Source organism: Schistocerca americana, chromosome 2 (genome assembly GCF_021461395.2).
Source record: "Schistocerca americana isolate TAMUIC-IGC-003095 chromosome 2, iqSchAmer2.1, whole genome shotgun sequence".
In the NCBI taxonomy this organism is placed as follows: Eukaryota; Metazoa; Arthropoda; class Insecta; order Orthoptera; family Acrididae; genus Schistocerca; species Schistocerca americana.
In genome coordinates, this window is record NC_060120.1 from 638,656,842 (window position 1) to 638,669,296 (window position 12,455).

Genomic DNA, 12,455 nt, shown 5'->3' on the forward strand with positions numbered 1-12,455 from the left:
TGGACTAAAGTTTGAGCTGAAGACATATTGCAGACTTTCATGGACAGTGTTGTATCACTGAACTATCTACACCTAGTAAAGTTTTCATTTATTGCTAACACTTCTCTATTTCATCAAGTTCTGCAGATCCTCTGCTGCTAAACAGGCACGTATGCAATTCCTCTGACACGAAATTCTAATTTGCTAATAACTGGGAAAAATCTTCATAAAAGTAAGGAATATGATTTTGAAAGAGATTACACCCCTCTTGTTATATATTTATAACCAAATGCCAAATGGAAAGCATTATTTCTCCATAAAATTTGAAGTCACCAATAAAATAAAAGAAGAAAGTTGTTTGTATATCAGATTTATTGGTGATAAAAATAATTTTAGGGTTTTATACAGCATCTACGTTAAATCAAAAATCATTTCCACACTTACCCATTGTGCTTTTATACTGTATAATGTATACAGATACAGGGCTGTTTCCATCATATGAATGGTCCCACGTGAGGTTAACAGATCTGCTCGTGTGACCAGTCACATGCATGTTAGTGGGAGGCCCTGGAGTTTCCTGGACTATGAGATGGAAGTCAGAACGGTCACTTCCAAAGTGGTTTGTAGCTTGACATATGAAAGAGGAGGAATCATCTCTGTTGACATTCTTTATCAGGAGCCTTGAATGGACTCCGAATTCCAGACTCTCTTCACTTACTTCTGCTCTAGGGTGTTGTGCTGGATCAAATGGCTGTCCTTGTAAAAACCAGTTAATAGAAATTGGTTTGTCTCCCTTTGCAACACAATCCAATGTGGCAACACCAGCTTTAACCACTGTCACATTCTGCACCGGAGAGGAAAATGTGGCAGGCACTAAAAACAAAAACAAAGTGAGCATGATTAGCTTTTCTAAAGTAGTTATTAATGCATAGTGAATCATGGGAACAAAATTTTTTAACTTTGTTTTTATTTTCGTTACACTTGTAGTTCTGATAGGTAAGTTTTTTTGCAAATATTTAACTGAATTGTGTAAAAAAAAAAGAGAGTGTACAGTATTTATTGCTGTTTACATGTTATTAAAGATTCAAGGACTCAAAGTTCTTACCACAACAGTACAAAGAAAGGAACATAAGGAAGCATGAAAGGAGATATGAAAAACATAGTATGGCATGTTACAAAACATCCCAGATCAGGAGAGACAAATGACAATGAGAAGTTTTTGTTTCTTAATGTTCTGTCTTGTAAAGGGTAGATTGCTGTCCATCACATAGAGAAGGCACTGAGTTGCAGACAGACACAATACAAAATACTAGAAATATTTAAAAACTTTGAGACAAAGTCCTTGTCAGAAGTAGACCTCTCACAGATTCACACAACAACAACTCACATACACATAGCCACTGTCTCTGGGTGCAAAGAGTCAATTATGGCTACATCTGATCTGAGCAGCAATCTATCTGGGGTGTGTGGTGGGGGTAAGGAATATGCATGAATAAGAAAGGAAGGGATAGCAGGGCAATGGTGGGGGAAGGTGCTACCTTGAAAGCATGCAAGGATGTGGTTAGGACAGGACAGGTCAGGCTGCTAGGTGCTGCTTCGAGTGGCTGAGCTAGAGGGTGAGAGGATGGGGTGGGGGAAGAAGGAGGAGGGAAGAAGAGAGAGGAGAGAGGAAAGAAGTAGAGAAGAGTAAAGGACTTGTAGATGGGCTGGCAGGAAATAAGATATGTGTGTACTGTAGTGAAAGCAGGGAAGGGGTGAGACAGGTGCAGGACAGTGACTGTAAGTGTAACAATCAAGATTGTTGATTACAGTGTTTATCACATCTGTCAAAGAGCTCACACACCAGCTGTTATATGCGCTCTTGTTCAGCACTGGCAGTTGATTTGTTCTCAGTGTTTCTTGCAATGTTCCACGGAAGTGGCAGAGTGTTAGAACTTCCAAGAGATCTCAAGTAGTGGTAATCTAATGCAGAAAACCAGTCTCAAATGTTACAGCATATCTTCTTCTGTGATGTATTTATGGTACATGAGTGTTCATATTTTATGTGCTATTTTCGTTGAGATGCTTGAACAAGAAAATGTAATTTGTTTGAATGGTTAACACTTAGCCACACTGACATTGGTGATCCCAATGTGATTTTACCTGGCGAGAACAGCCTACAAATACCAGAAAAAGCAGTATAAATTCTCGAGGATGGACAAAGAATTTTTTCATGAAAATCCAAGAATCAGCATCCACTGAAGGATCATCGGTATCTTGATTTCCATGATAATGTCTCCATTCTGGTCTCACAATCCAATACTCTAATTTGCACAGATAGAAGCAAGGTTCCATTATGCAGGTATAACTACCAATTCAATCAAATTTGCTCTGGTGGACAGTTGACTGAACCATCTTTATGCAGCTGAAATAGAAGATATAATTACTGCTCTTCCTGCACGAGATCCTCATCATGATCTCAGGAGAGAACTGACAAAAAATTTTCATCTCACAAGAAGAGCATGTGTGTCAAGTTCTATCACTGAGGGATATTGAAGACAGGAAGTCATCACAATGTCTGACACACCTATGCGGCAAGGTTGAGGCAGGAACTGTATCCAACACCTTGCTATGTATGCTTTGGAGTAGCCATCTTCCAGCCTAGGTTAAAGCTGTAATAACATGTCAGATGGAAATACCATTGGACACTGATGCAGATCTGACTAATAGAATTCATTATACAATAATTCCTCCATCAGTGAATGCAGTAGCAGTGCAACAAAACAGTGTTTCATTACTGGAAGTGACACACATAATTACAATCGCTAGTCAGACAAAATTGATGCTCTGACCAAACAGAAAAGCAAACTGTTGCTTCATCACAAATCCAGAAATGACAGATGACATTATTTCAGAAGTTCACAAAGGCATTTCAAGCTGAACTCATCAACCCTGGATAGCACAGAACAGCCACCTACTGTATGTTTGTATCACTTCAAATTTGGAGATTACCTTGTGGCTACAAACACAGCAGTGTCAGTGGGATATAGTTGCATCTGGACAAAAATTTCTTAGCAACACTGGCTCAGACTTGTGCATTTATCCACTCTGCAATTGTTGACCACCAACTTCATTCTGTATTTCTGTCACAAACAGTTCATCTATAGCAACTTAAGATAAGATAAGCAATGAAGATATTTTGAAAATAGCCATGGTCACCCCATGCAGCTTGTTTGAGAGTCTCTCCGTGACATTTGGTTTATATGGTCCATTCAGTCTTGGTGAAGGTTCATTGAATCCATGTTGCAATGGTTGTCATTCTGTTTGGCATTCCTAGATGATGTTATTGTCTTTACAGCAACTTCAGAACAGCACCAGCAACACTTGATTGAAGTTTTCAAATACTTAGAACAGTGCTGTGTGGTATTTAATAATGCCAAGTATGTTTTTGATAAACTACAAATATCTCCTTAGGTCATCTAATTTCATCAGCAAGATTTTTTCACTACCCACCCACTTATTTTTTTTTTTTTTTGGTAGGGTTTAAGGGCGCTCAACTGCTGAGGTCATTAGCGCCCAGTCACTGGTGTTAGAGAACATGGAATCTGCTAAAACTCAAGGGGATGGGGGGACACCAGAAGGACCTGACAAAGATGCAGATTAAATAGGTAAAAAGGTTAAATGTCTTTGGTCAAGCCAGTTAAAGTTATAAAACGCAGAATACGAGCAGCTGCTCGAGCGTCATCAGCTAAAACATCCGGTAAAGTAGATGGCAGGGACAGGACAACACGAAATTGACTAAAACGGGGACACGACAATAAAACATGGCGCACCGTTAATGCCTGACCACAAGGGCACTGCGGGGCTGGGTCACCGGAGAGCAGGTAGCGGTGGCTAAACCGGCAATGCCCAATCCGCAACCTGGTCAGAAGGACCTCCTCGCGCCGAGATGGTCGGGAGGAAGTTGTCCAAGCAGTTGGGAGCGGTTTTACTGCCCGGAGCTTGTTTCCTTGGAGGGATGACCAAGCATCCCACCACAACGACACAAGCCTCTTACATACATCCCCACGAACGTCAGATGACAGGACACAATGGGAGGCTGGCCGAGGCAGGAGGACTGCAGCCTTGGCTGCAGCATCCGCAGCCTCATTCCCAGGCACTCCTACATGTCCGGAAACCCACAGAAAACTGACAGAACCGCCATTATCAGCGAAAGAATGGAGGGACTGCTGTATCCGTTGAATCAAGGGATGGACCGGATAAGGAGCCCCAAGGCTCTGAAGAGCACTGAGTGAGTCAGTGCAGAGTACATACGATGAATGGCGGTGGCGGCGGGCATACTGAACGGCCTGATGGAGAGCAAAAAGCTCGGCCGTAAAGCTGGAACATTGGTGAAGGAGCCGATATTTAAAGGTGGCGGCCCCGACGACAAAGGCACAGCCAACACCATCGTCAGTTTTGGAGCCATCGGTGTAAATAAAGGTGTGACCGGCAAGTCGAGCACGAAGTTCGACAAACCGTGAGCAATGCACTGCAGCCGGAGTACCCTCCTTCGGGAGTGAGCTGAGGTCAAGATAAATACGAACCGGAGCCTGGAGCCAAGGTGGTGTCGGGCGCTCACCCTCTCTGAAGGTGGTAGGGAGGGCAAAATCCAATTGTCGAAGCAGGCGACGGAAGCGGACTCCGGGGGGCAGCAGGGCAGACACATACAACCCGTACTGACGGTCGAGAGAATCGGCGAAGAAGGACTTGTAAGAGGGGTGGTCGGGCATAGACAACAGCCGGCAGGCATACCGACACAGCAGTACGTCGCGCCGGTAGGTCAATGGTAACTCGGCAGCTTCAGCATAAAGACTCTCAACAGGACTAGTGTAAAAGGCTCCGGTCGCAAGACGTATCCCCCGATGGTGGATGGAGTTGAGCCGGCGTAAGAGGGATGGTCGAGCGGACGAGTAGACGAAGCTCCCATAATCCAGCTTCGATCGGACTATGGACCGATACAAGCGAAGCAGGACAGTGCGATCCGCTCCCCAAGATGAACCGCTAAGAACTCTTAGGACATTAAGCGAACGTGTACAACGGGCCGCCAAATAAGAGACATGTGGAGACCAACACAGTTTCCTGTCCAACGTGAGCCCTAGAAACTTAGTTGTGTCCACGAATGGGAGAACAACGGGACCGAGATGTAAGGATGGCGGAAGGAACGCTTTATATCGCCAAAAGTTGATACAAACTGTCTTCTCTTCAGAGAACCAGAAGCCATTTGCCACGTTCCATGAGTAGAGGCTGTCTAGACAACGCTGAAGGCAGCGCTCCAGGAGGCATGTTCGCTGGGCACTGCTGTAGATCGCGAAGTCATCGACAAAGAGAGAGCCTGAGACATTAGGTGGAATGCAATCCATAATTGGATTGATCGCGATGGCAAAAAGGGCTACGCTCAAGACGGAGCCCTGAGGCACTCCGTTCTCCTGGAGGAAGACGTCGGACAATACGGCACCCACACGTACCCTAAACTTTCGATCCGTTAAAAAGGAATCAATAAAAAGGGGCAGACGACTGCGTAGGCCCCACCTGTGCATAGTGCGGAGGATACCTCCTCTCCAACAGGTATCATAAGCCTTCTCCAAGTCAAAGAACACGGCTACCGTTTGGCGCCTTCGCAAAAAGTTGTTCATGATGAATGTCGACAAGGTCACAAGGTGGTCAACAGCGGAGCGGCGGTGACGAAAGCCGCATTGGACATTAGTAAGAAGTCGTCGAGATTCAAGAATCCAAACTAACCGAGCATTAACCATGCGCTCCATCACCTTACAGACACAGCTTGTAAGAGAAATGGGGCGGTAACTAGAAGGAAGGTGTCTATCCTTCCTGGGCTTGGGTATAGGAACAACAACGGCGTCACGCCAACGCATGGGGACTTGACCGTCGGTCCAGACGCGATTGTAGGTACGAAGAAGGAAGCGTTTGCCCGCCGGAGAAAGGTGTACCAGCATCTGAACGTGAATGGCATCTGGCCCCGGAGCAGAGGACCGGGACAGTGCAAGCGCACGTTCGAGTTCCCGCATAGTAAAGGGGGCATTGTAAGTTTCCAGATTCAGCGAGTGGAAGGAAGATCGCCGAGCCTCGTCTGCCTCTTTCCTGGGAAGGAAGGCAGGATGGTAATGGGCGGAGCTTGAAACCTCCGCGAGAAAGCGGCCAAAGGCTTTGGAGACAGCCACAGGATCAACAAGGACCTCATTACCTGAGGTCAGGCCAGGTACCGAGGAGTGGGCCTTAATGCCCGACAGTCGGCGCAGCCTACCCCAAACGACGGAAGAGGGAGTAAAACTGTTAAAGGAGCTCGTGAAAGAGGCCCAACAAGCTTTTTTGCTGTCTTTGATGACTCTACGGCATTGCGCTCGGAGTCATTTGTATTCAATACAACTCGCCAACGTAGGATGGCGGCGAAAGGTGCGTAAAGCACGTCGTCGAGCACGGATAGCGTCCCTACAAGCCTCGTTCCACCAGGGGACGGAAACGCGACGTGAAGAAGAAGTAGTACGAGGAATGGAACGTTCGGCAGCATTGATAATAACAGCCGTGAGGTATTCGACCTGACTGTCACAACTGGGAAAATCGTGGTCCGGAAAGGTCACCAGGGAGGAGTAAAGTCCCCAGTCAGCTTTCAGTATGTTCCAGCTCGAAGGACGTGGGGATGGGGTGTGGTGCAGGAGATGAACGACACAGGGGAAGTGGTCACTCGAATAGGTGTCAGAAAGGACATACCACTCGAACCGACGGGCAAGAGTGGCAGAACAGATCGAGAGGTCCAAGTGGGAGTAGGTATGAGTAGAGTCCGAGAGGAAAGTCGGGGCGCCGGTATTGAGGCAGACAAGATTGAGATGGTTGAAGACATCCGCCAAGAGTGAGCCTCTTTGACAGGATGCAGGAGAGCCCCAAAGGGGATGATGGGCATTGAAGTCGCCAAACAATAAGAACGGCGGGGGAAGCTGAACGATCAGGTGCATCATGTCAGCCCGACTAACAGCAGATGACGGTGGAGTGTAGATGGTACAAACTGAAAAAGTAAAAGCAGAAAGAGTAATGCGGATAGCTATTGCTTGGAGTGGGGTGGTCAATGGGATGGGATGGTAATAGACATCGTCCCGAACGAGCAACATGACCCCACCATGAACTGGGATACCGTCCACAGGGGTGAGGTCATACTGCTCCGAGGTATAGTGGGTAAAGGCAATACGGTCAGTCGGGCGCAACTTGGTTTCCTGGAGACCAAGGACGAGTGGACAGTGCAGGCGGAGGAGCAGTTGTAATTCCTCCCGATTAGATCGAATACCTCTTATGTTCCAATGAAACAACGCCATTGCCAGTCAAAAAGTTGGGGGAACGAGACGGGGGAAGAGCTGGTCACCTCGATGGCCACGGAGGGCCAGTTTGCGAGGGAACAACGCTACAACTGACGGGAGGCGGATCCGGTTCCATCGACTCGTCGCCAGCTGCGGCCGCTGTCCCTGATTGTGTAGGAGGGGCCGCATCATTTGCCGACGAAAGGCCGGCGGAGTGCCTGGCAGCAGAGCGTCCCGGTGAAACTGAGGACGGCCGGGAGCAGCGACTCACGGATGAAGCGTCAGACGAAACGTGCCGGGGTGGAGAGGGAGATAGAGACTTCTTCTTGGAGGCCTTCTTGGAAGGCCGAGGAGGCACAGGGATGGTGGGCTGGACACGAAGAAGGTCCTCACGCGCGGGGTCCGTTTTGGAACGCCGGACCTCGGAGGCTGGGGTCCGGAACGTTTCCCCGATGGACGCCTGAGAAGAGGATCGCTTCTCAGGTGGCGTGTGGGGAGGAGGAGGAGGAAGGGTGGCCCCTGGGGCAGAGGGGGTGGGGGCCACGGGGGAGGAGGATAGGGGTGAGGATACCGCGGAAGGAGTGGTCACTACTGAGGCAAACGAAGTGGTCAGTGACACAGGATGAAGGCGGTCATACTTCTTCCTGGCCTCAGAATAAGAGAGCCGATCCAAAGTTTTGATTTCTTGTATCTTCTTCTCCTTTTGATAGGCGGGGCAGTGTGAGGATCGAGGCGAGTGGACGCCAGGACAATTAATGCACCGAGGTGGTGGGGTGCGTGTATGTTCCTCACGAAGAGGACGTCCACAATCGCCACAAAGGGGCTCAGCCTCACACCGGGATGACATGTGCCCAAAGCGCAAACACCTAAAACAGCGCATAGGAGGCGGGACGTAAGGTCGCACGTCGCACCGGTAGCACATCACCTTTATTTTCTCCGGGAGAACGTCCCCCTCGAAGGCGAGGATAAAGGCCCCGGTGTCGATGCGACGGTCTTTGGGGCCGCGCTGGACTCGCCGGACGAAATGCACGCCGCGGCGCTCCAGGTTGGCCCTGAGCTCCTCATCAGATTGTAGCAGGAGGTCACGATGAAAGATAACCCCCTGCGTCCTATTTAGTGCCAGAAGTGGGACAATGGATACTGGGATGTCCCCTAGGCGGTCGCACGCCTGGAGTGCCGCCGACTGTGTGGCAGAGGTGGTCTTGATATGAACGGACCCTGATCGCATCTTGCTGAGAGCCTCGATTTCCCCGAAGACGTCCTCAATGTGCTGAACAAGGAACATGGGCTTGGAGGTGGCGAACGTCCCCCCATCGGTTCGAGAACAGACCAAATAGTGGGGGAAGTACTTCACCCCAAGCCGGCGGGCCTGACCCTCCTCCCATGGAGTGGCCAAGGGGGAAAGGGCAGGAGAACCAGAACTAGAAACGGTACCTTTTCTTTTGAAAGACTCGGTCGCAGAGCGACCTGATACGTGTTGACGTTTCATCTGCGAAACGTCCGCCCCGATACCACCCACTCCGACCAGGGGCTCTCCCCACGGGCGCCACCCAGCCGCAGCAAGGGTCACCTGGCAGGATGACCATTGCCGGGAGTCCTGATGCCCCAAGGAGACGGGCATCTACTCCTTGGCCAACGTGGGGAGGGTGCAGCTCAGGTATCGGCAGTACGATCCCTGTGTTGTCAGGGGGCTACAACCTAGAGGGTACATGACGACCCCACCACAACGGGCTGGCTACCGTGCTGGCTTTCTGGTGCCATGGAAAGTCCATCATGATCGCTGGTGCAGATGGAGATGCACTATGGGCGTAACTTGGACAACCCATCAGGCGTTTAGGCCCAATTTGAGGAATAGTGGGTACGGTTACAACGCTGGTGCAATGCTGAGTGCCAAGGTCTTAGTGCATTTAGGACCAGTGGTACACCATGTAAGGTGTCCTTCCCCAAAAGGCTCGTACTTCTGTAGAATTTTGAAAAATGTAGGCCAAACCCCAAGGGGGACCATCACATAGAAGGCTGAAACGGTTGAAACTCCTTTTAGTCGCCTCTTACGACAGGCAGGAATACCTCGGGCCTATTCTTACCCCGGACCCGCAGGGGGGACCCACCCACTTAGAAGCCATTGTGAAGATTCCACAGCCAGAAACCAGCAAATAAATACACCATTTCTTGTGAAGACTGAACTATTACTGGTGTCATCTGCCTCACTCAGCCAAGTTGCATGAGCCAACGGACCTAAAACTAAGGGGAATTCATTGATCCAATGGACAGGTGCAGTGAGCTCTGCTTTTGGGCCAGCAAAGCAAAGTCTACCAAATGCTGCATTCCTGACACACCCTGCACTGGATGCACCTCTTGTATTGGTTGTTAATGCTAGCAAGACTGCTATTGGCACATAATTGCAACAATAAATTGATGGCACTTGGCATCTGCTGGTCTTCGTCTCACACAAGCTTTCCCCTTCACAACAAAAACAGAACACTTATGATGATTGTGAGTTTCTTACTGTCTACAAATCAATCACAGAGGCACAAGAATCTGTTCAGGAATTCCAGAAGCTATTGAATGAAGCACTGACTGCCATTCAGTTACAATTGGTTGAGGTGTGAAGCTATATTGTGAAATTTCATGTGGAAGCTATTGTGTTTTTCTGCCAGCTGCATTCCACAGAAGTGCTTTTGAAATACTTCACAGCCTTTGCCAAGCTGGTTTCAAATAATCAACTTCCTTGGTTTCAGAACATGTTGTTTGGCTTGGTAAGCAAAAGCAACGTCATGAGTGGACTTACGTGTGCCTTCAGTGTCAGCACAGTAACGAAATATCCCATTATGTGCATGTGCCAGTTCCAGATTGATGACATGCTTCATGCATGTGCATGTCAACATAAAATGTACATTTCCATCATAAAATGGTCAGTGCTATTTATTAACTGTGAGTGATCATTTCACTCACTGACCAGAAGCTATGCGAGTTGATAATGTATTAGTGGAAACCCTGGTCTTTGCCTTTGTGTCACACTGAGTTTTCCTTCAGTTGTCTGCTGCACACTGACATGAACCACAGCTGGCAATTCAAGTTGATGTTATTTATTCAACTTAGTACATTCTGTGGTGGTCTCCATCACAGAACAACCAGCTATCACCCAGTGAGCAGCAGTATGCTCAAATGTTTTCACCATTATTTAAAGGCTGCACTGATAAGTCATGAAACTAGTTCAACAACCACCTTACCAAAGGTTGTGCTTGAACTTCACACCATATGTGGAATAGACTTGCATTCATCACTAGTGGAAGTGGTGTGTGGCAAAGCACTTCAGTTGCCTGGTCATTTCATTGACCAAAATTCCACAAAACTACCTGACCACGACCAATCAGATTACATTTGTCACCTGAGGGAACATACCACTCACATTAAACCTCATCAAGCATCAAGACATCGAATGACACCTACCTATGGGATCATGACGTGCAAACATGTACATATGTCATGTTATGAACAGAGAGTGTCAAACCCACACTATAACCCCAAACACAGGCCCATATCAAATCATTAAAAGAGGAGCAAGAAATTTGGACATATTAAGTGGTGCTATCCAAAATTGTCGGGACTGGTGCTGCCATCTGTTGAAAACCTTTTCTTTGGACTAATGGTTATCATCACCCTCAAAGTAGTTCCCATCCATATGTACACACTGGTCCCATTGCTTCTGCCACTGGTCAAACATTTTCTGGAAGTCCTGTTCTTTGAGGGTGTTCATCATTGCCAGCGATGCTTCTGGAATCCTCTCTAGAGTGTCGAACCGATGGCCTTTCAACTTGAGTTTCAGTTTTGGGAATAGTGTGAAGTTTCAAGAGGTATAAAATCTGGCAAGTGGGTATAACTGCCATGTTTTTTTTTTTTTTTTTTTTTTTTTGCCAAAAAGTTCCTGGTGAACAAGGACATGTGACAGGGTGCATTGCCATGATGCAGCAGTCAGTTCCCTTGATACCAAAGTTCGGGCTGTCATTGCCGCACGTTTTCACAGGTCCATTGCAAAACATCACAGACATACATGGAATTCACTATTTGGTTGGGTGGGAGAAAACCTTTGTGCACAATTCCCTTGGTATCAAAGAAAATGATGATCATGCTCTTCACCTTACTCTTCACCTGTCTCACTTTTTTTGGGTCTTGGACAGCCCAGGCTCTTCCACTGGGATGGCTGTTGCTTTGCCTGTAGGTCATACCCATAAATCCAGCTCTCGTCACCGGTGATAAGAAGGTTGGATCATCAGATGTGTTCTGATGAAGGTCCATGCACACTTCAACATGCTGTGCCTTCTGATCGGCAGTCAAGATCCTTGGCACAAATTTTGCGGGGACACGATGCATGCCAAATTCATCAGTCAACATTTGTTGACATGTCCCATAGCCAAAACCCACTTCATCCGCAAGGTCTTGAATGGTTCGACATTGATCTACACGAACCAATTGTTGAAGTTTGGCAACAATGTCTGGCATTGTGTGGCTAATGGGCCTTCCAGTGTGAGCATCATCTTCGACCTATGTATGGTCAGCCTTGAACTGAGCATGCCACTCAAACACACGCATATGGCTCATGCTCTGTCCCCAAACACTTATTGAATCATTGCAAGGATCTCCGTAGCACTAATACCTCAGATTTTCACAGCGCTTGATACACACATGCTGTTCTGTTCATGGATCCATCATAAAATTACCACACACCAAGCACAGAAAATTACGGAAATCACTGTGGACATGCAACACGTCCTCCATGCTGAATGCCACTCCACACAGTGACTCATCAGATATGCAGCTCTCGCCACCTAGCAGTGCAAAGATCTACTACTCCTACTTTCAGTAGGCAGTAGTAGTCCTGAAAATTTCGGATTCCACCTTGTATTAAAAGTTAATGCTACTATGATCTCAGTTGCCAGAGTGATAAATGCATACACATTCCCAGAAGGGCTGCCAACACTTGGGCCTCAGAAACAATCTCAGCCTGAAGCACAAGAGCAAACACCCAAAGTAGACTCACTACCCAAACAAAGAACATGCTCTGCACATTGACTGCACTTCCCTGTAAGATTTTTGGACAATGCACCATTTCCTGTGAGGAGTCCAATGTAGAGGTCAAGATCATCCACTATTGTG

The 12,455-nt window shown here is 47.6% G+C and overlaps 1 protein-coding gene across 1 annotated transcript in view; it reads right to left on the reverse strand.

Annotated features, from left to right (window-relative positions):
- LOC124595367 (Down syndrome cell adhesion molecule-like protein Dscam2) overlaps positions 1-12,455 on the reverse strand; it is a 266,443-nt gene that overhangs the window by 213,537 nt on the left and 40,451 nt on the right. Inside the window, exon 3 of the mRNA XM_047134085.1 lies at positions 424-852. Coding sequence (XP_046990041.1) covers positions 424-852 — 429 coding nt within the window. The remainder of the gene's footprint in view (positions 1-423; positions 853-12,455) is intronic.